Here is a 19,527-nt window from a genome sequence, read left to right as displayed (position 1 = left end):
TAGAGCATTTCAAAATTTGCCAAGTGTTTTCTTCACAACAAAATGGTGTAAAGAATTTTACTATTCTAGGTACCATCTGAACTGGAAAAAGACCTTAGGGATTACAGTCCAATCTATTCATTTTTAGGTATGAGGAAATTAACAGTGAAAATTTGGAAAAATTGAAATATCCCATTGCTGAGAAGGAGTTAAGCAAATTGTGGTCCAGCAATATATTGTCTTAAAGAAGGACAAATAAAAGAAAAGTGTGGGATAAAGCAAATCCAATAAGAAATTAATATAGAATAGGAAAAGTAGACCCAGAAAAACATGAACAAGGACTAGAAGCATGTAAAACTATTTATACTTTTATGTGAACACAATATCACTGAGGATTATAAGGGAGTATTGAATGGGTTATAGGTAAATTGTTACTGATACCTATGATGATCAAGTATGATTTTTGTTTGTAAAACTGAGCATACAAAGCAACTGGAAAAAATGCCTTAAGAAATCAAAGGGCCACACACAAATGAGGCTCTATCTTCTGTTCCACTCTCTGACAGATACTTTAGCAAATCCGGAAAGCACTCATGCTGGAACAACTGACACAAATACCTTTTTCAAGGTCCCCCAAAAGCAGGCTTCAAGATCCCCATTATAAACAATCCAATATAGATGCCCTCCCAAATTAAGTAATATCTTACACAGACAATGGAAGTTCCAAAGCATCATTCAACAACTGAATTGGGGGACAAGACATACCTCTAGGACTAAACAGCAGGGGAATTCTAATGTATCTTGGGAGAGTGATCTATGATGAGCACTAAGAAAATCCACTTCAGTTTACCTGATGGCAAGACAGACTTCCTTTTGTATTTCAGGGCAAATCTGGTCTTTTGGAGCCATCAACAATTGCCACAGCAGAAGTCCTGAGCGTCGAATGATGTCTCGGTTCCTTTCAGTTTGTGGGCTGAAGAAAAACTTAAACACCACCTTCAGAAACATAAGAATTTAATCTAAAAATACTCTCTCCATTGAGGCCACAGGGAGAGTTCAATATTCTGATTTTTAAAAGCACATGGAAGGTGCTTTGTGAGTTCATTCCCAAAAGATTTAAAATTACAATTACAGCTCATGTAGCTATAATGCTCTGAATAAGACAAAAATTCTAATTGAGGATTAAAATGTAGCACCATATGGTCTTTATTATATTTTTTTCTTTCCGATATAACATAAAAATCTTTTGGTAACTAATGGCTTCAGTATCAAAAATTTAAAACTAAGTCATGAATGCTTCAAATTACCTTAATAAACTGGCTAAAATCAGAAGTTTAAATTTGCTTTTCTATTGGCTAAGAATTTCCGGAATCCCAGTATTTAGCTGAAACTTAAGATACTAACCTGAAAGACAACAAGAATGCAGCGTATAATACAAGTATCTCCATTGACCATAGCTTTCTCCATAATGTCACAAATACTGCTAAGATGGTGTGCTTCGATTGGATGCTGCTTGCCCAGAAAGTTTGTAATTGGCAGACTGGTATTGGTTGCAAGAAGATTGAGCTGATGGATGCACATGGCACCAACATGGTGCAATAACTGGTTTATAACCTCATTTGTGGTTATAGCCTCACCTAGAAAGTAAAAACAGAGTAGGAAGAAATATCCAACATACAAAGGCATGACATACAAATGACCTATACATACATACAAATAGCCAATGTAGCTAGCCCCCACCCCCTCACTATCTCCCTCACATGCTGTTACTTGTGCATGCCTAATCTTAAAAATTTTTTGGAGCTTATAAAGAGTTCCTCCCTTCGAAATCAGAGGAATAGAAGAAGCAAAAGGGCTTGAAAAGTAAGAAAAGCTTAAGAGAGCTGCTTGACCCAGGGGATGGGAAATGGGGAATAGGAGATGGGTGACAGGGGATGAGGTAAAGGGACAGACTCACAAGCAGTACCAGCTTGCCTCTATTGATGGCTCCACTGTCTAAAAATATCTTCCCCCACATTTTATGGATTTGCCATTCTTTCTTAGACTAATGAATTTCCTCAATTTAAGATTTTCTTGAGTTCTCTCCACCTTCATTCATTCAACAAATACTGATTAAGTGATGAGGGTACACAGAGCACTGTGCTAGGCACTGGAGGAGACACAAAATTTAGATAAATGGTCTCTGCTCTTAAAACTTATAGGAGAGGGAACAAGCATAAATACAAATAACTCTACTTCATGATAACTGCATTAAAGAGGGCAGGATAAAGCCACCTTTAGAAGATAGGAATTAGAAGACATTCCTGGCACATAGAATACCATGAGTTATGGCAGGGAAACCAGAAGGCACAGGGAATGTTCAAGGAATAGAGAGTAGTGTCCAGTTTGTCTGGAGTGCAGGGTGAATGGAGGGAATAATCTGAGTAAATCAACATTAACAACTCAAGCAGCACTATCTGAAGTCTTTTGTTTATTCCCACCCTTCTCCTTTCCACTTAATGCCTTCTTTTCCCATCCACTTTGTATAACTGTCTTTCATTTATTTGCATTTTTTCTATGGATACTCTTATATGTCCAAGTTGTCTTTTCCAATAGAATGTAAAGTTCATGAAAACAGGGACTGTTTTATTTTTTATCTCTGGGTTAATCTATAGTTCTGGCTTACAGAAGATATTTAATAAATGTTCAATGATTGTCTAATTGGTTGAATTGAGTTTAACCAGCTCTCTCCCCTCCCACCTATTCACTGGCATTTCTGTAATTTCTAAAATTTTAATGGCATAATCTCAGGCTAATACAGTTATCACTGTTACTCACCTTTTGGCTCAGTAATGATGTGGCTAACTCCAAGTCTTTGACATACATAATGGAAAGCTTGATTCCCAGGATTGCACCATTGGTCAATATAATCATTAGAACATGTCCATATCATGTTATTCATTGTGTCATAGCAAGCACCTAAAGAAGAAAATTTATTTAAATCACCTTGCTATCTCCCATACTTTTTTTTTTTTCCAGTTTTTTCCCTATTAATTCAAATTCATTACGTCCTAAGAACCAAGATTTTTCTAATGGTGGGTGCTCCTACTATCAAAACGGATGGTATCACTTCCACCATTAAAATTTTTTGAGTTGCTATGGACAAGCTTCTGGTAAAGAGTTTCTCCACACTTTGGTGGAATTGTTTTTAGATAAAAGACAATAGAAGAGCTATTAGATTCCATGTCTTTTGACCGAGCCTTCAAAAACCTAGGGTCATCTCCATACCACAATGAGGAACAGAGAGTAGGATTTTCCATGAAGTTCCTCTTATTAAGCATTTCAAAAATGGAAATAATGAAAAGGAGAAGTTTAATGCTGCTTATCTGTATCTTTTATGGGCAGAAAGTTAACCACCTGGGTATGGTATTATTCCTGCCCTTCAATCTGAAATTTTTTATGAAAAGTTCTCATTATCTGCTTTTTCAAGTTATGCAGATAATTAAAATCAAAAGATAACTCAAGCTATGACATAATAACTTAAATTACAGAGGAAAATCATAGGTTTCCAAGTCCTTCAAATTTCATTTGTATTGGATTTTTTCACCTGGTTTCTTTCTAAGGAATGGCAGGAATTTATCTTAACAATGGTTTTCCTTTACAGAGAAACTATAAAGAATTTTTAAAGGGAACATAAAAAAGAATTTCTGCCAATGTTTATTATACTGAATCCAACTATGACACAAGAAGAATTTAATGACTCATAGATAAAGTACTACTGAATCAGCTCTTGAGTTTAATTAATGAAAGGCAGTGTGCTATACGAATCAGAAGGCTGATTCTTCTTCTAGTTCTACAATTTAATCCTAATATGAACCTGGAATAAAAGCCTCAAGATGAAGATAATATTAATGGCCTAATTCCTACTGTTGAGAGTTCAATCTAAAATACATACAAGAAAATTGAGAAATCAAAATGCCATTTATGCAATATTTGCCTCAACAAAAATTGGCCAGAACTTATAAGAGAAGTTTATGAATATAATGAGTTTCTTGTAGGAATGTTTTGCATTCATTTCTTTTTTTGTTTTGTTTATATTATTTTATTATATCACATTATTTATACAATTACAAATTACTTTCCATACCTCTACTTATTCCACATATATATACACACACATATATGTATATATGTAGACGTATATATATATATATATATATATATATATATATAGTACAAACATATACACACGCATATATCCATAAGTATTCCATACTCATATCAATTCGAACCGCCACTTCTTTTTTCTTCCCATAATTTTTTAAAATTAAAGCTTTTTTATTTTTCAAATCATATGCATGGATAATTCTGCAACATTAGCCCTTGCAAAACTTTGTATTCCAGTTTTTCCCTTCTCTCCCCCCCCATGGCAAGTAGTCCAATATATGTTAAATCCAATATATGCATACATATTTATACAATTATTTTTTTGGTATAAGAAAAATCAAATAAAACCAGAAAAAAAAATTGCATTAATTTCTTACCCAGCCCTGGCACAAGAGCACCACGTCCAAGTGAGCTCCCAGCAGCATCAATGAGGTCTGCACGGCTTGTGAACTGACCATCCGAAATGTTATATACCAAGCTAGATGCCAGAACTTCAGACACAATTAAAAAAACCAAAATACTTTACTTTAATGCAACTTTTGGAGGCTCAATTAGGAAATGTTAAATTTCAAACTTTCAAAATATACATTTTTACTACTGGAAAAAAAAATCTATTTTCATTTGTTATAGATCTATAGATATAGATTTCAAGAATAAAAGCATTCTGCACTTAGATTGCCATGTATCAATATGAATAAGTCCAAAAAATAATGATGTGACATTGGCTACAGGCTAACTGGCTTCCCTTTCCTTCCCTACACTTTACTGACAAAATCCTTTCCCACTGTTGCTTGAATTGGTATTGCTCTATTCCTACTGTTACTAGCTCAGTGTAGGCCCTAATGTTCTCACATATACACCACTGTCTTAACTGATCATCAAACTTCCCACTTCTCTCCTCCATTCCATACTGGGGATAAGATATCACATATACTATCAGACATTATTTAGTGATGGATTAAGTTCACTGAATCTTATCTCTCCACCCCATCCCCTTTTTTATTGTTAAGTACAAGAGAAAGCTCACTGGGTTGGCAGAGTATATTTTTGGAAATGAATATAATATAAAATCAAAAGTATCAATTTAAAAAAAAGAAAAATTTAAATACAACCATATGTTTCAAAAACAGCAAGAGATTATGCTGATCACTTTATAGGAGTAATTTCTTTGCTGGAATGACTTCAAGAAGATAAAATACTAAATAACCGACACTAACAGCTCATGGAGAGGGCCCTTTCCTTGGATTAATACAAGCCATTTTAGGTAATCAAGAAAGAAAAGTTTTAAGTTTTTTAAAGTCATTTCAAGGGGATTAGGAAAAGGGACCAGGAGCCCACCAAAAGTAAATGTAGCAGTTATCAAGGATGGATATAAGAAGAACCTTTCTTCTCCAAAGATAAATGGAAGAAACTCACTTTTTAAAGATGAAAGACCACTTGTTCCACCAAAGAGTGAGCGGGTTGCAGAGCTTCCTGAGCCCCCGGGTGGGGGAACTAGCATCACCAAGTATGTGCCACATGTATATATAGGTGTCTTCCTTAACATTTTCAGAGGTAGCCCACAACTGGTATTTGCTGCTGAAAAAAATTAAAATGCTTTAGAAGAAACTATAATTTAATTAACAAAACAGTTAATTAAAGTGTAATATAGTGCCCCATTTCAGAAACAAGGAGATGATTAGGTTAGGAAAAATATAAATAAACAAAAAACTGGGGAAAAATTAATTTATTTGGCTCAATTTCCTCACTCATTATCATTCTAAATCCCAGTATTTTTAAATTACAGTAAGTTTGTTTATTTTTAATACTCATTGCTTTATGAATCATATTGGAAGAAAAAAATCAGAGCAAAAGGAAAAAACCATGGGAGAGATTAAAAAACAGAAAAAAAGACATGAGCATAATATTTGTTGATTTATATTTATTCTCTTTGGTTCTTTTCTGGATGCAGATGGCATTTTCTATCCAAAGTCTATTGAATCCCAGAATTTTTCTTTTGTGTTCCTTCAACAGTTTTTCCAAAAGAGGAATTGTAAAAGTAGCCAAAACTAAAACCAAAACTAAAAATAAATGCTACTTGCTATCAAAAATGTTTCAGGTAAAACCCTAAGAGATTGATGTATATAGTCAGTGTTTCTATTTGACTCCATTAGTCCTACAAATGCAGCCCATCCCTCCTTTTTCTATTGAACTATAACATTGCATTGCAAAGTGCTCATTGAATTGTCTCCATCTGGAAATCACAAAGACATATCAAATAACATCCCCCAAGTTCCCTATCCCATTCTTAATAACCTCACTATTACGAAGAATACCATCTTTCTTGTATTCCCCAGGCTTGAATTCTCAGAGCCATATCATATTCTTCACTGCCCTTTTCCTCACACATCCAATCTGTGGCCATGTCTTATCAATTCTCTCTTCCCAATGTCCCTCATATCTGTCTTTTTCTCTCCATCTGCAAAGCCAGTAGCCTAACACAGGCCTTCAGCATTTCTCTCCTGGACTATCCTAAGAGCCCCCTCTATTTCTCTAAATCCATTCTTTTCCCTCTCCAATCCATCCCCCAACAGAGTTGGCAGACGAATATTTCTAAAACAGAAAGCTGATCATGTTACCCTCCTGCTTTAGATGCTTCTTGTGTCGAAGATAAAATACATATTCCTCTGTTAGACATTTAAAACCCTTCACAACATAACTCCATTCTGTTCTTCTTCCAGGTATGGACTGCTCCCCTTCTGTCCCCAATCTCTTGAAACCTGCAGTCCCCTCTGGGCTCAGCTCCAGGGCCATCTGCTGCATGAGTCCTTCAGATTACTACATGTTTTATTACTCTCCCCAACACTGAAATCACTGTGTCTTTAAATGTCTAGGCACACAGCATTTTCTTTCCTGTAGAATTCAAGATGCTTGAAGGCAAGACACTGGAGGTTTTGTAACCCCAGGACCTGGCACATGATTTCAATTTTTTGGGGGTCTGATTTCATTGGCAGAGGGCAACTGCCCATGAATGAATTTCCTCTACTAAAGGAGATCAACAAGTGTTCTGTAAGCTGCATTCTTATTGAGCTGAGAGGTGACAGAAGTTAAGGGACTTACCCAGGGTCACACAGCCAGATCCAAGCCTTTTCTCCATGATGTCACACTACTGTGTGGTCTGACACATGGTAAGGCTACTGGATCCAAACTGGATGGAAGGCACCATGATTTCACACACACAGACAGAGACACACACGCACACAGTACCTTGGCAGGCCCCAAGCCCAACACAACTTCTTGAAGTATGCTCAGGAAGTACAATGGGCAAACCAAAAGATGAAGCTTTCTGAACTTCAGTGGGCTGGGCCTTGGACATAGTGGCTGAGAACTTTGGATCTGTACTATGATATCACTGGGACAAGACCTGAGTTGGTTTTATACATGTTAAATTATTTGATATTCATTTTGTTGTAGTGGTAATAATACTGGACAAGGATATTTGTATGGTCCTTTAAGGTTTCAGAAGCCCTCAACCTACATCATAAAATTAGAATGTCTGAAGCAAGACTTAAACTTGACTCTAGGCCTAACATCCTCATCATTATATGATTCTATGTATATCATATAATCCAGTGAGTTCTGAACAGAAAATGGGCCAGAAAGATCTTCATCATTGTACTAAATAATGTAATATTTCCTCAGCTATATCTCAGAATAAATTTGTACCTGCAAGATTTATGAAATTCCATTAAATAACTTCTTTTGGGTCACTGACATAAGCTATTATTAAGGAAAAGATGAGTTTTCTAATTTGAAGACCATAAAATTAACTTTAATCTCCCTGCATATATTGGCAAGACCATGATCTTCAGAGTACTGGAGCTCATTTAGGATCTTCTATACTTACTCGGGTGAGAAATAATGAGAAACTTATTCACTGCATTACAGCTCAGAACCTGCCAGGACTTAAATCATAACTTTTTATTAATAGTCTAGCACTGAAATTTTTTTTTAGTGCTTTGTCTGAAATTGGAAAAGTGAAAAAAGCCCAACTTTATCCATCCAATGCAGCATCCCCCATAGAAAACACCACTTCCTTTTCTTATTTCTTTCTTCCTGTGCCACAACAAATGAATTCTGCAAGTCATAAATCCAGAAAATAGGTTCTTTCTTGTGGTTAAGAAACCTTAATTAAAAGAACACATTAGGAACATTGGAAAATTAGTTACTGTGTGGGCACAATGACACTTTTCTCCATGATATTTTTAATATGTATATTCCAATTAACATGGTGTCAGCTTTCTTCTCTAATAAACATAGAACTTTAAAATGAAATCCTTTAAAGCCTATGTGAAAAACCTTCTTCTGATCCTTCCCCTGAAACTCTGATCTAGAACTCAACTCTTTCCTGGTTCTGGTCTATGAGTTCAGGTGAGATGGTTTATTCCCAGAGTCAAAGGTTGCTTATTTGCAAAATGTGGACAAGGAAATCTAAACAAATGATACAGAGCTGTTTGGAGGAAAGAATTTTTTCCACCTACAAATAGCTGAGAACTCCTGAGCTTGGCAAGAAAAAATTAGTTCCAGGGGCAGCTAGGTGGATAGAACAGTGGATAGAGCACGAGCCCTGAAGTCAGGAGGACCTGAGTTCAAATCTAGCCTTAGATACTTAACACTTCCTAGCTATGTGACCCTGGGCAAGTCACTTGACCCCAATTACCTCAGCAAAAGAAAAAATTTAGTTCAGAATTCTGCCACTGCCACATCCTGTCCATGTTAGGTAAGTCACTTAACCTTGATCACATGATCTCTTAAAAATGAAAAAAAAAAACAAAAAAAAAAAAAAAAAAAAAACACCTACAGATCAAATGGCAATCTATCTCAGTGGAGGAAGTTTCCATATGAAGAAATCCCTATGAGAATTAAATTATAGATAAAGGGGGGAAAATGCCTACAATCTAAATTGTCTCTTCAAATTCACATAACAAAACGAATACAATAGGCATTCCTTTCCCTCTTCCAAATTATAATGGATAGCACTGAAATTCTTAACATTTGAAATCATTAAGGAGTAATCAAGTATTTCATCTGACAGACTTACTGCTAATTAACAAGTGATTTTCCCCTCCCCCCATTCTTCCCAATAGAAATCTCTAAGTACAAATGAGTAATTTTCATTTATACCATACTTTCTGTACATAATTATTTCTCTTGATCTTGGATTTTATTATAATTTATTAGTTGATTGGCCATGAAAGAAGGTGGACTGGGAAGGCTATAAAAGATTAAGCGGGGGCTTTATCTGTCATGCTATCTACAAAATATTCCAAGACATGGGTGAAGGCTTCAAATCTGTCTGACAGTTTGTCTGTGGCACAGTCAACATTACACTACAAAAGAGGGCATGATTGGGCTGCAATCTGCAGAGAGAAAATGACTCTGAAAAGTTCACAGAAGCATCTGAGACCAGGGGTTCAAGTCTAGAAGCTGGTATAACCTCCATTCTTGTTCATCTTAACCAGCAAATTCTAAAAGGCCTAACTCTTAGAGGCCTGATCACCAAAGCAGTAAGTTCATGTGAATATTCTGTAAATAGGACTAATAATGGCAAAATAAAATAGTGAAACAGATATAGCTAAGCCTTCCACAAAAGTCCTGTTCCACTTTCTCATTGGGATATGAAAGTGACCTTTACCTCTCTCAATAGCAAGGCTGGGGAAATCAAAGACCTGATACATTCTTTCAAAGCTAAGCTTTGCTTCAAATTCCAGGTACAATATGGGTCTGTTGGCCCAGGATAGGGAGACTCAATATCAGAAGTATGGCCAATCCTCTGATAATGAAAATAAAAAAATTAAATGAGAGCTCAGTCGTGAGCTTTTGCGATCAGCAAAGCAGAATGGGAGGCAGAAGGTGGTATAAGAATACATTTTCAGATTATCAATAATCATTAAAACAATGCTAGTACTCTCTATGTCAGATTTTTATCTAATGCTGGCACTCTAAACATCAGATTTTTATCCAATGATCACTGAATTGACATACTAGAGTAAATGAATTATTTTCAAACTGATAGTCTCACCAGAAATGAAACCATTAGACTAAGAAGTTGCAGCTGTTGAAGGCAAATAGAAGGAAGGATAGTTAATAGGTTTGCCCTAAATATGCAGCAGAGTTGGTTTAATTTCTGCACCCAAGGCCATATCATTACATGGGATACTTGGTTTCTTTGCCTTACAGTACTCATGATGAACATAAGCCTTAAAGAGCCATCATGAAGAGGACGACTACAGCTTATGGAGCACCATAAGGATGATACAGTTTATGGCCCTCCATAAGGATGACTGAGGACTGTAGGTTACCAATAGGATGACTATGAATTAGGGACCACAATAATGATTATGGGCCAACATTTATTGGAAAAGAAAATGCAATCACCTAACGAATCTGGCATGACCCTTAAAACCAAATCAACTTATACATCCAAACTTGGACACTTCATTGAGAAACTGGTCACAGGGATGACAATTTTTAAAAACTGGAAAGTATTGTTTTGGATTGAGAAATTAGAGGTAAGGGACTGCTGGGTTACAAGACTAATGCAACGAGACATTTTATATATTTCTCAGGGCCTCTCAAACATCTCTAAAAGAGGAATTATGCACAAGAGATAGAGCGATTTCATCTATCTTCATGGTCTAGGACACTAAGAATCTTAACAAAGTAAAGACTCAAAGAACTAAAAGCAGAAAGGCTAAATCTCTGAACCTAATGTACTCACTTAGCCTTCCCCCCCATCTCTCACTTTGCTGTGACATGGCTAAACAAGCCTACTCATAAGCTTACAAGAGAATTACACCTAGTCTATCTAGCACTCCTCCCCATGCTGCAGAAAGCCCCAAATGGCAGATCTTTATTCTGGCTAGGACAGCATCATGGAAACACCAGTCAACACTTATTTAACAGCTACTATATGCCAAGCACTGTGCTAAACACTAAGGATACAAAAAGAGGCAAAAAACAGAGTTCACAACCTAATGGAGGAGACAAGCAAAAAATATGTGCAAACAAGCTATATACTGGATAAATAAGAAATAATTAAAATCGGGAAAGCATAAGAATTAAGAGGAATTAGGAAAGGCTTCCTATGGAAGATGAAACCTCAGATGAGATTTAAAAGAAGCTAGGGAAGTTAGTAGACAGATACAAATGACCATTCAAAACATGGAGGTAAGCCAGAGAAGATGCCTGGTGTCTTACTTTTAGAAAAGCCAAGAGGCCAGTATCACTGGATCAAATAGAATGTGTTGAAAAGTAAGGTATTAAGGAAGACTGGAAAAGTAGATGGATAAGTTATGAAGGATCTTAAATGCCAAAAAGGATTTTATGTTTTATGGGGGAGGGAGAGAAGACAATTAGGGAAGCACTGAAGTTTAATGAAGGGAGAATGGATTGGAATGAAGAAGAGATTTGAAGCAGGAAGACCCATCAGCAGGATATTATAATAGTCTTAAGTATAAGGCCTGCATCACCTTACACTTTATCAGTATAAGAATGGTAATTAAGTCCATATTTGACAAGATCACCAAGCACAAAGTAGTACAGAAAGAAAATTGGGTCCAGAAGAGAATCCTATAACTGTAATCAAACGGGAAGGAGTTATTTAGCAAAAGGAGAATATAAAGAAAAAAGGATGAAGTTAACAAAGACCTGATTATTAATTTTTTTAAAAATCAGTTAAAGACCTTCAGCATAAACAGATAAGTCTACTGGAACATGGCATCTAGATCAATGAAGAATACAAATATCTCTGAACAGACTCCAAATCCATCCTCCTTTCAGCCACTAAAATGATTTTCTAAAGGCTCAGATGTCACCCCCCATCTTTTCTCCTCTCTCTCCCCCTCAATATCTTTAAAAAACAACACAAAAAAAAGAACCTCTGGATTCCCATTGGAGACAGCAAGATGTCTCTGAATGTTTAAAAGAGAAATCAGCATTGTAAAAGCATAATATATGGCCTGTATAACAGAAATTATGAGCAAAATAGAAAAACTTGAAGGCACAAAGGGAAGTGTCGCCAGAGAAACAAAAAGAGGAAATAACTGACTGGGAATGTAAATACATGGAAGAAGAAAAGCAAAAAAGAAAATATAAAAGGAAAGTAAGATTGTCATAGAAACAAAACATATCAATCCCATCCTTATCCTTCTTGACTTCTTAGTATCTGTTGACAATCAATCACATTGGCCTCCCTGCTGTCCCTTATACATGACCTTCCCAATTCTGAGCTGTCCTCCATGGTTAGAACTCTCTCCCTACTCATCTCTATCTTCTGGATTCCCTGGCTTCCTTCAAGTAGTCAGTTAAATTCCAGTCTTTTGCAATAAGCCTTCCTCTGCTTAATGTTAGTGCCTTCCTTCTATTGATTTTCTCCAATAAGTATCTCATATGTTCATAGTTGTTTGCATCTTATTTCTCCGATGGATTATGAGGTCCTAAAGAGACAGGATTATTTTTCGCCTTTCTTTGTACACTCAGAGTTAAACATAGTTCCTGACACAAAGTAGGTGCTTAATAAATGCCAGATGATTGATTAATTCAGTGTTCCTGAACATAGATGTACAAAGGCAATTAAGGATTATTAAACCGATATGACAGTCAAAAAACTTTGAACCATAATACAAGAAAATTGCCCCAATTTTCTGAACGCAGAAAGCAAAGTACCAACTGAAAGAATCTACAGATTGCCTCCAGAAAAATAAAAAACAAAAACAAACCCTATGCTGCATACTCCAAGAGATGATACAGTAGTTAAATTTTTAACAGTTCTACTGATAAATATCAAGTTCTCCAAGTGACCAGAAGTTTCAAATATAAAGGAAAGGAATAACACAAGATTATTCTGCACTCACTAGAATTCACAGGAGAAAATAAAATAATGTGTTTTGAAGAGCAAAGGAGCTCAAGATGGAACCCAACGAAACATACCTTTCTTGAAAATCTGAGTCTAACTGTTAGTGAAAAAAGATGGGGCATTCAGTAAAAAGAGAGACAGAGATAGAGAAAGAGACAGAGCAGAGGGATGCAACTGAAGTATTTCTAGAAAAAATTTCAGACCTGAATAAATTTTCTTTTAGCTTTTCAACAACCCAAGATAATAGATATATAGAAAACAAGAATAACAATAACAAAATAACAACAGAGAAATGAAGAGATTTCTTTCTAAAAGTACAGAAGCAAATCAAATAGAAATGATGGTGTAGAAACAGGCTTACACCCTCCTATATGTCAATTAATATTTGTGCATGAGAGAATAAGCTACAGAATGGGTGTACTCATATAAGAGGGAAGAAAGAAGATAAACAAAACAAATATATTATTTAAGTAATGTGCCTTTAAGCAAGTCAATGAGAAGAAGTCCTATAGTCTCCAAGAAGAAGCCTATAGGAGAATAAGGAAGCATGGGGAGAGATTAAAACAGGATGAAATAAATAGGGAAGTCTTGTTTCACTGATAGGGCAGAGTATTACTGATACATATTCCCATTAAAGAAAGATACTTTATGAAAGGAGATCCAAACTTTATAATGGATATAAATTATAGAAATTTGGTACTTAGGAAGACCACAGGGGAATCAAAGCTCCTAGGGGCAAATTATATCCAGAGGGATGGCAGGCAATACACCCAGGAAAATATCAAGATAAATAGGTAAAAATGGCAATGGGAAGGGCCAAGATTAATAATGACCTTCACAATCAGAGGCATAGGAAAATTTCAAACAAAAGTTAATCTATCTATCTATCTATCTATCTATCTATCTATCTATCTGGTGCCATATCTTTAAAACAATAATATAATATAAAAGCTGTTTAAAAGAAATGTAAACTAGGTACCTTCCAACTATTTTAATGATAGGAGATTTACATAAATCTATCAAAAAGACAAACAAAAAGGAATAATGTAGAACTAAACAAACTATTGAGATGAAAGAGATGAAAGGCTTTTGAAGTTGGACCACAAAGGAATATATATATATTTCTACCACAACATGAAACTTTAACAAAAACTGAACATATACTAGGTCACAAAATATATTGCAAAATATATTTAAGAGGAGGAGAAATAAAATTATATAATAAAACTAGTTATCAGTTCAGAAAAAAAAAAAACCAACAAGACAGATCCAAATGAAGCTTTAACAATGAAATCTTGAATAATGAGTGAGAAAAAAAAACCTACAGAAACAATTAATAATTTGGTGGAAAAAAATAATAATGATGAAAAAAACATACCAAAATTTCTGAGATGCAGCTAAAGCAGTCCTCAGGGGAAAAATTATATCCCTACAAACATACATTAACAAAATAGAAAAAGAGAAGATTAATAAAATGAATATGCATTTTAAAAATTAGAAAGGCAACAAATACACCTAAAATAAGCACTAAAGAGATATCAAAAGTTAGAGATAACCTGGAAATGAGAAATAAAACTAAAAGCTGATTCTTTGAAAAGACAAAATTTTAAAAGCTTTTACTCAATATAATTAAAAAAAAAAGGGAAGAAAACCAAATTAACAAAACAGCAAAGTAAAAATCACAAAAAGATCAGAACAAGAATTATCAAAACCTACTCTACAATTCTATACTAGCAAAACTGAGAATACAAAAGAAAGAGAAGAATCCTTTCACAAACTAACAGAAAACTAAATAGAAATCTTTAAAAAAAAATCCAATCTCAGAAAAGAAAATAGAACTAGATCCAAAGGAATTACCAGAGGGGAAAAAAGCTAGGCACTTATCCCCAATTGCTTCAGCAAAAAACAAAAACAAAAACATACATTAATTCACTCAAGAAATCATCTACTATGTGACCAAGCCGGTATATCAGGAATGCAAAGGGAGTTCAACATTAGAAAAGCAATCAACATAATTAATCATAATAAAAATAAAAACACCTCAAACTCCATGACTATCTCAATTGATGAAGAAAAAGCCTTTCATAAAAGTCTATTAATCATTTATGTTATAAATGTATAGACAAAGAGGGATGTTTTTATGAATAATATAAAAAGTATCTATTTAAAAATCAAACTCCAATATCTTATACAATGTAAATCCTCTAGAATCTCTCCAATAAACATGAAAAAAAAGGCAAGGATCCCACTTTATTTAATAACAACAGGTAAAAGAAAGAAATTAAAAGCATAAAGACAGATAAAAATTGAGATAAAACTCTCCCTACCTATGGCATGATGGTTATATGAACTGATACAAAATGAAGTAAGCAGAACCAGGAGAACATTGTACATTAACAGCAATATTGTGCCATGTTCAACTGTAAATGATACAGCAATTCTGAGCAATACAGTAATCCAATACAACTTTGAAGGACTTATGATGAAAAATCCTAACTATCCAAAGCAAATTCTCTCTCTCTCTTTCTCTCTCTGTCCTCTCCTTCCCTCAATCTCTCCCCCTCCCTCCCTCTCCCTTGCAAAATGGCCAATGTTTTGCTTGACTTCACATGCATAATCTATATCAAATTAATTGCCTTTTCAAACAGAGGAAGAATTTGCAATTCAAAATTTTAAAAAACCAAAGTTAAAATTCATTTAATTGATAATTAAATTCAATTAAATTGAGTAACTGAGAAAAAATAAAGGAAAAATAAAATATACCATATTATTCAACAATAATAAGGAAATTATAATAAGCATATACAAGAATGATCCAACTCAATAATAAGAGCAACATAAATCAAAACAATGCATATAGGCAAAAATAACAAATATGAAAACAGCAGTGTTAGAGGGATTGGAGGGAGAAGGGTTTCTTGTTATATTGTTGATGAAGCCCTGAATTAGGACATGCATTCTGGACAAGCAATTTGGAATTATGCAGATGAAGGGACTAAAATGTCCATACCCTTTGATGAAGACTAGGTTTATCCTCCTATATATAATGAAATATTTATAGCAGCATTTTTTGTGATAGCAAGGAATAGACAACAACAACAACAAAAAAAAAAAAACAAAACCATCAATTGGGGAATAGCTAAACATATTGTAGTATATGAATGCCAATATGCTGTTGCTGTCTCATCAGAAATGATAAATCTGATGAATATCGAGAAGCATAGATAGCTAGTTCTACATAAACTGATATAGGCTGAAATAAATAAGCAGAGCCAAGAAAACAATATACACATTGAACTACAACAAAGTAAATGGAAAGAACCACCAAAAAAAAAAATAAATAAAAAATGAATGCTGCAAAATTATCAACAAGTATGGCTTGAAAGAATAAGAAGGCATTTCTACCACATTCCTCTGCAGAGAAGACATTCATAAATGTACACTGCACATATTTTCAGGCTTTTTTGACTGACCAGTTTTTCTGATTTCTTTACTTTTTTGACTTAATAAAGAAAAAAAATTAAAAAAAAAACATCAATAAAAACATTAAAACAAAAGCAATAAAGAAACTATTGACTTTTTTTTAAAAAAGGAAATGGCCAAAGGAAAACTTCTTGCCTCTAATTATCACATTTCTTGTAGCTTAGAATAATCACAATCTTCACAATGTAAAGGCCCAGAAATCACTTTTGCCAGAAAATGCAAATGCACCAAATGGAAAGATACAATGACAAAAGGTAGCACCTTTTCAAAATATAAAACCACGTGTAAAACATGATGCAAACTATTACCTCACAAAATGGCTAAGGGTTAAGGAAATGAAAAGAAAGATGCACAAAACTTGGTATAAGACGCAATGTAGCAGGACCATCCCAAGAGCATATATAATCAAATCTGGAAGGAATGGGAAATATGCCAGTTTTTCTATAATCCACTTTTTATCAAAGGTGACAATGGAATCAGAACATTTTGTTTCTCACACTTCAATGTGCCACAAGCAGAAATGTCAATAAAGAACTAATCAGACCAAATACATGCAGAAGAAACTAATAATGGAAGAAATAGGATTTTGAAAGCATCTAAGGATTGATTCTCCAGATATCTCAAGGAAATAGCAAATAGCTATAAAAAACTGATAAACAACATTATTACATTCTCCCAAAGATGATCTAGCCTTCCTAGAAATGGGAAGTTCTAATATTTTTTGGTCTTTTTGCTCTCTCTAATCAATAAAGTCAGAAGTGGTATCAAATCCAAAGAGTCTCAGAAGTAGAAGAGAGCTTAAAAGACACCTAATCAAACCCGTTCCCCTCTATAATAGTTCCCCTCAAGTAGTTGTCAAGGTTCAAATTGAAGATATCTATTAAGTGAGGGAAAATCTACTTCTAGGGCAGTCCATTCCAATCTGCCCAGTTCTAATTGTTGAGAAGTTTTCCCTTATATCAAGTTAAAAGCTTCCTATGCAGTTTCTACTTATTTGTCTTAGGTTTTACCTTCAGAGTCAAGAAAAAGTCAATTCTGCTTTCATATGACATCACTCCTGTCAAAGACATGAAGGCGTTATCATAATCTTGTCACCAAGGGAAGTTGTGAGCATCAAATGAGATAATATCTGCAAGAGCTTTGGCAATATTACTTTATACATGCTATTATTATTAGCTATTATCTTCTTCAAATTTAATGTTCTTCAAACAAGTTTCTATTCTCTTAATCAATCAGAGATATAATTCTGTTCAATGATCTTCAGGTTACCAAAATCAACCAAGGCATAAAACCAGAAGATACTGAACAAAGGTTAAGAGTAACAGTAATTCTGCAATAAAGTCCAAAAGAAAGAAAGATTCCCTTTAAAATGGTAAAGTACTTCAAATGCTTATTGTACTGGCTTCATCAAAGCCACCAGGTGCTGCAGATCTTCCTCAATGAAATCTGTAAGCACTCAAAATATCCTGGCCTGACATCTCCAGAGGAAAGAAATAAATGGATATCCATTGTCCATGCTATGACATGTAACTAACTGGATAGTCCATTGAGCCATTCCATCAATACATTTATCTTGTACTCCAATGAATTGGGTCTAGAATTTAACTGGAGTATGAGAATGGGATGGACTGCACTTGGAAAATTATGTTTTGTTTTTGACAATTCTCTGTTACTTTCTCACTGATCTCAATGTGGCTACATCACATGGGATATTACAATATTTTGAGATATTTTGAGAAGAAGCAAAATTACAAAATTCAAAATGGAGAGGCAACAAAATTTTGGTCAAATAAAATAATCATTAGTATCACGTTCAACTAATTTATCAACAAGTACATATGAAGCACCTAGTAGACTAGGCACTGTCCTAGGGAGTTGTAGATACAAGTGAAATAGTCAATGTTGTACAAAGACAAGCATACTAATTTACTGAATTGCTCCAACTCTTCTGGAAAGCAGCTCAAATGTCCACACCTTTTGACCATGAGATAAGCTCCATATTTTTGTTGCTCAGTTGTTTTCAATCCTGTCCAACTCTTCATGATCCCACTTAGGGTTTTCATGGCAAATATGCTGGAGTGGTTTTCCATTTCCTTCTTCAACTTATTTTACAAATGAGGAATGTTTAAACAAAGTCTGGTACATGAATATAACAGACTATGTGTTATAAAAAATGATGAACATGATGAATATTAGAGAGCAAGAGGAAGGTTTCTAGAAACTGATGCCAAATGAAGCAAGCAGAGTCAGGAAAACAACATAAATGACTACAACATTAAGTCAAGGATCAATAACAACAAAACAAATTGTGAAATTATTATGATTAAGCTCAGCAGTCAAGAACAGGAAGAAGAAGGTACCTGTATAGGCTATGGCCAGATTTTTTTGATATATTGGTTAGTTCTAAGTTGTTTCTTCTCTGATCCAGTGATGCTGGCCTCCCTGGTACTTCTCACACATGACATTCCATCTCCTGACTAGGCACTTTTATGGGCTGTCCCCAATAACTGGAACTCTCCCTCCTAATCCCTAGCTGCAAGTTTCCCTGGCTTCCTTCAAATCTCTGTTAGGTCCCACCTTCATTAGTTCTTCTTATTTTAGTGTTTTCCTCCTTCTAAGAATACCCTAAAGTAGCCTTTTTGTATCTTGTTACTACATAGTCATCTCCATGTTGTTTACCCTATTTGACTGAGATTCATTCCTTGATTGCAAGGATTTTTCTTGCCATTCTTTGTATCCCTAGCATTCACCACACTGCCTGGCACAATGTAGGAACTTAACAAATGCCTGTTGATTGACTGGTTTTGTGGAAAGCAAGAAGGGAAGAAACATACTTGAACATATAGAAAAGGTAAAAACAAGTCATCAACAACAACAAAAAATTTTTTAAAAAGTCAGTTCCCACCCTCAAATAGCTTACTTCTACTGGAAGTTGTTTTAGGTTTTTAAAGCTACAAGAAAATATATTTGAATGGAGATTGATGGAATAAATAAAAGTGCATCATGCTGGATAAGTTGATTTG

At 34.7% G+C, this 19,527-nt stretch overlaps 1 protein-coding gene across 9 annotated transcripts in view; it reads right to left on the bottom strand.

Annotated features, from left to right (window-relative positions):
* HECTD4 (HECT domain E3 ubiquitin protein ligase 4) overlaps positions 1-19,527 on the bottom strand; it is a 178,424-nt gene that overhangs the window by 85,721 nt on the left and 73,176 nt on the right. For 5 of the 9 annotated variants that reach the window (XM_074297295.1, XM_074297296.1, XM_074297293.1 and 2 more), the window contains 5 exons: positions 5,542-5,703; positions 4,503-4,616; positions 2,797-2,937; positions 1,384-1,616; positions 830-975 (listed from right to left, as the gene is read on the bottom strand). In XM_074297295.1, the coding sequence (XP_074153396.1) occupies positions 830-975; positions 1,384-1,616; positions 2,797-2,937; positions 4,503-4,616; positions 5,542-5,703 (796 nt within the window). Of the gene's footprint in view, positions 1-829; positions 976-1,383; positions 1,617-2,796; positions 2,938-4,502; positions 4,617-5,541; positions 5,704-14,399; positions 14,423-19,527 lie in introns of those variants that run through there. The other 4 variants (XM_074297294.1, XM_074297299.1, XM_074297300.1 and 1 more) reach the window with 2 other exon arrangements.

Source organism: Sminthopsis crassicaudata, chromosome 1, assembly GCF_048593235.1.
Source record: "Sminthopsis crassicaudata isolate SCR6 chromosome 1, ASM4859323v1, whole genome shotgun sequence".
Taxonomy (NCBI): Eukaryota; Metazoa; Chordata; class Mammalia; order Dasyuromorphia; family Dasyuridae; genus Sminthopsis; species Sminthopsis crassicaudata.
This window is presented reverse-complemented; position numbering and strand designations above follow the sequence as displayed.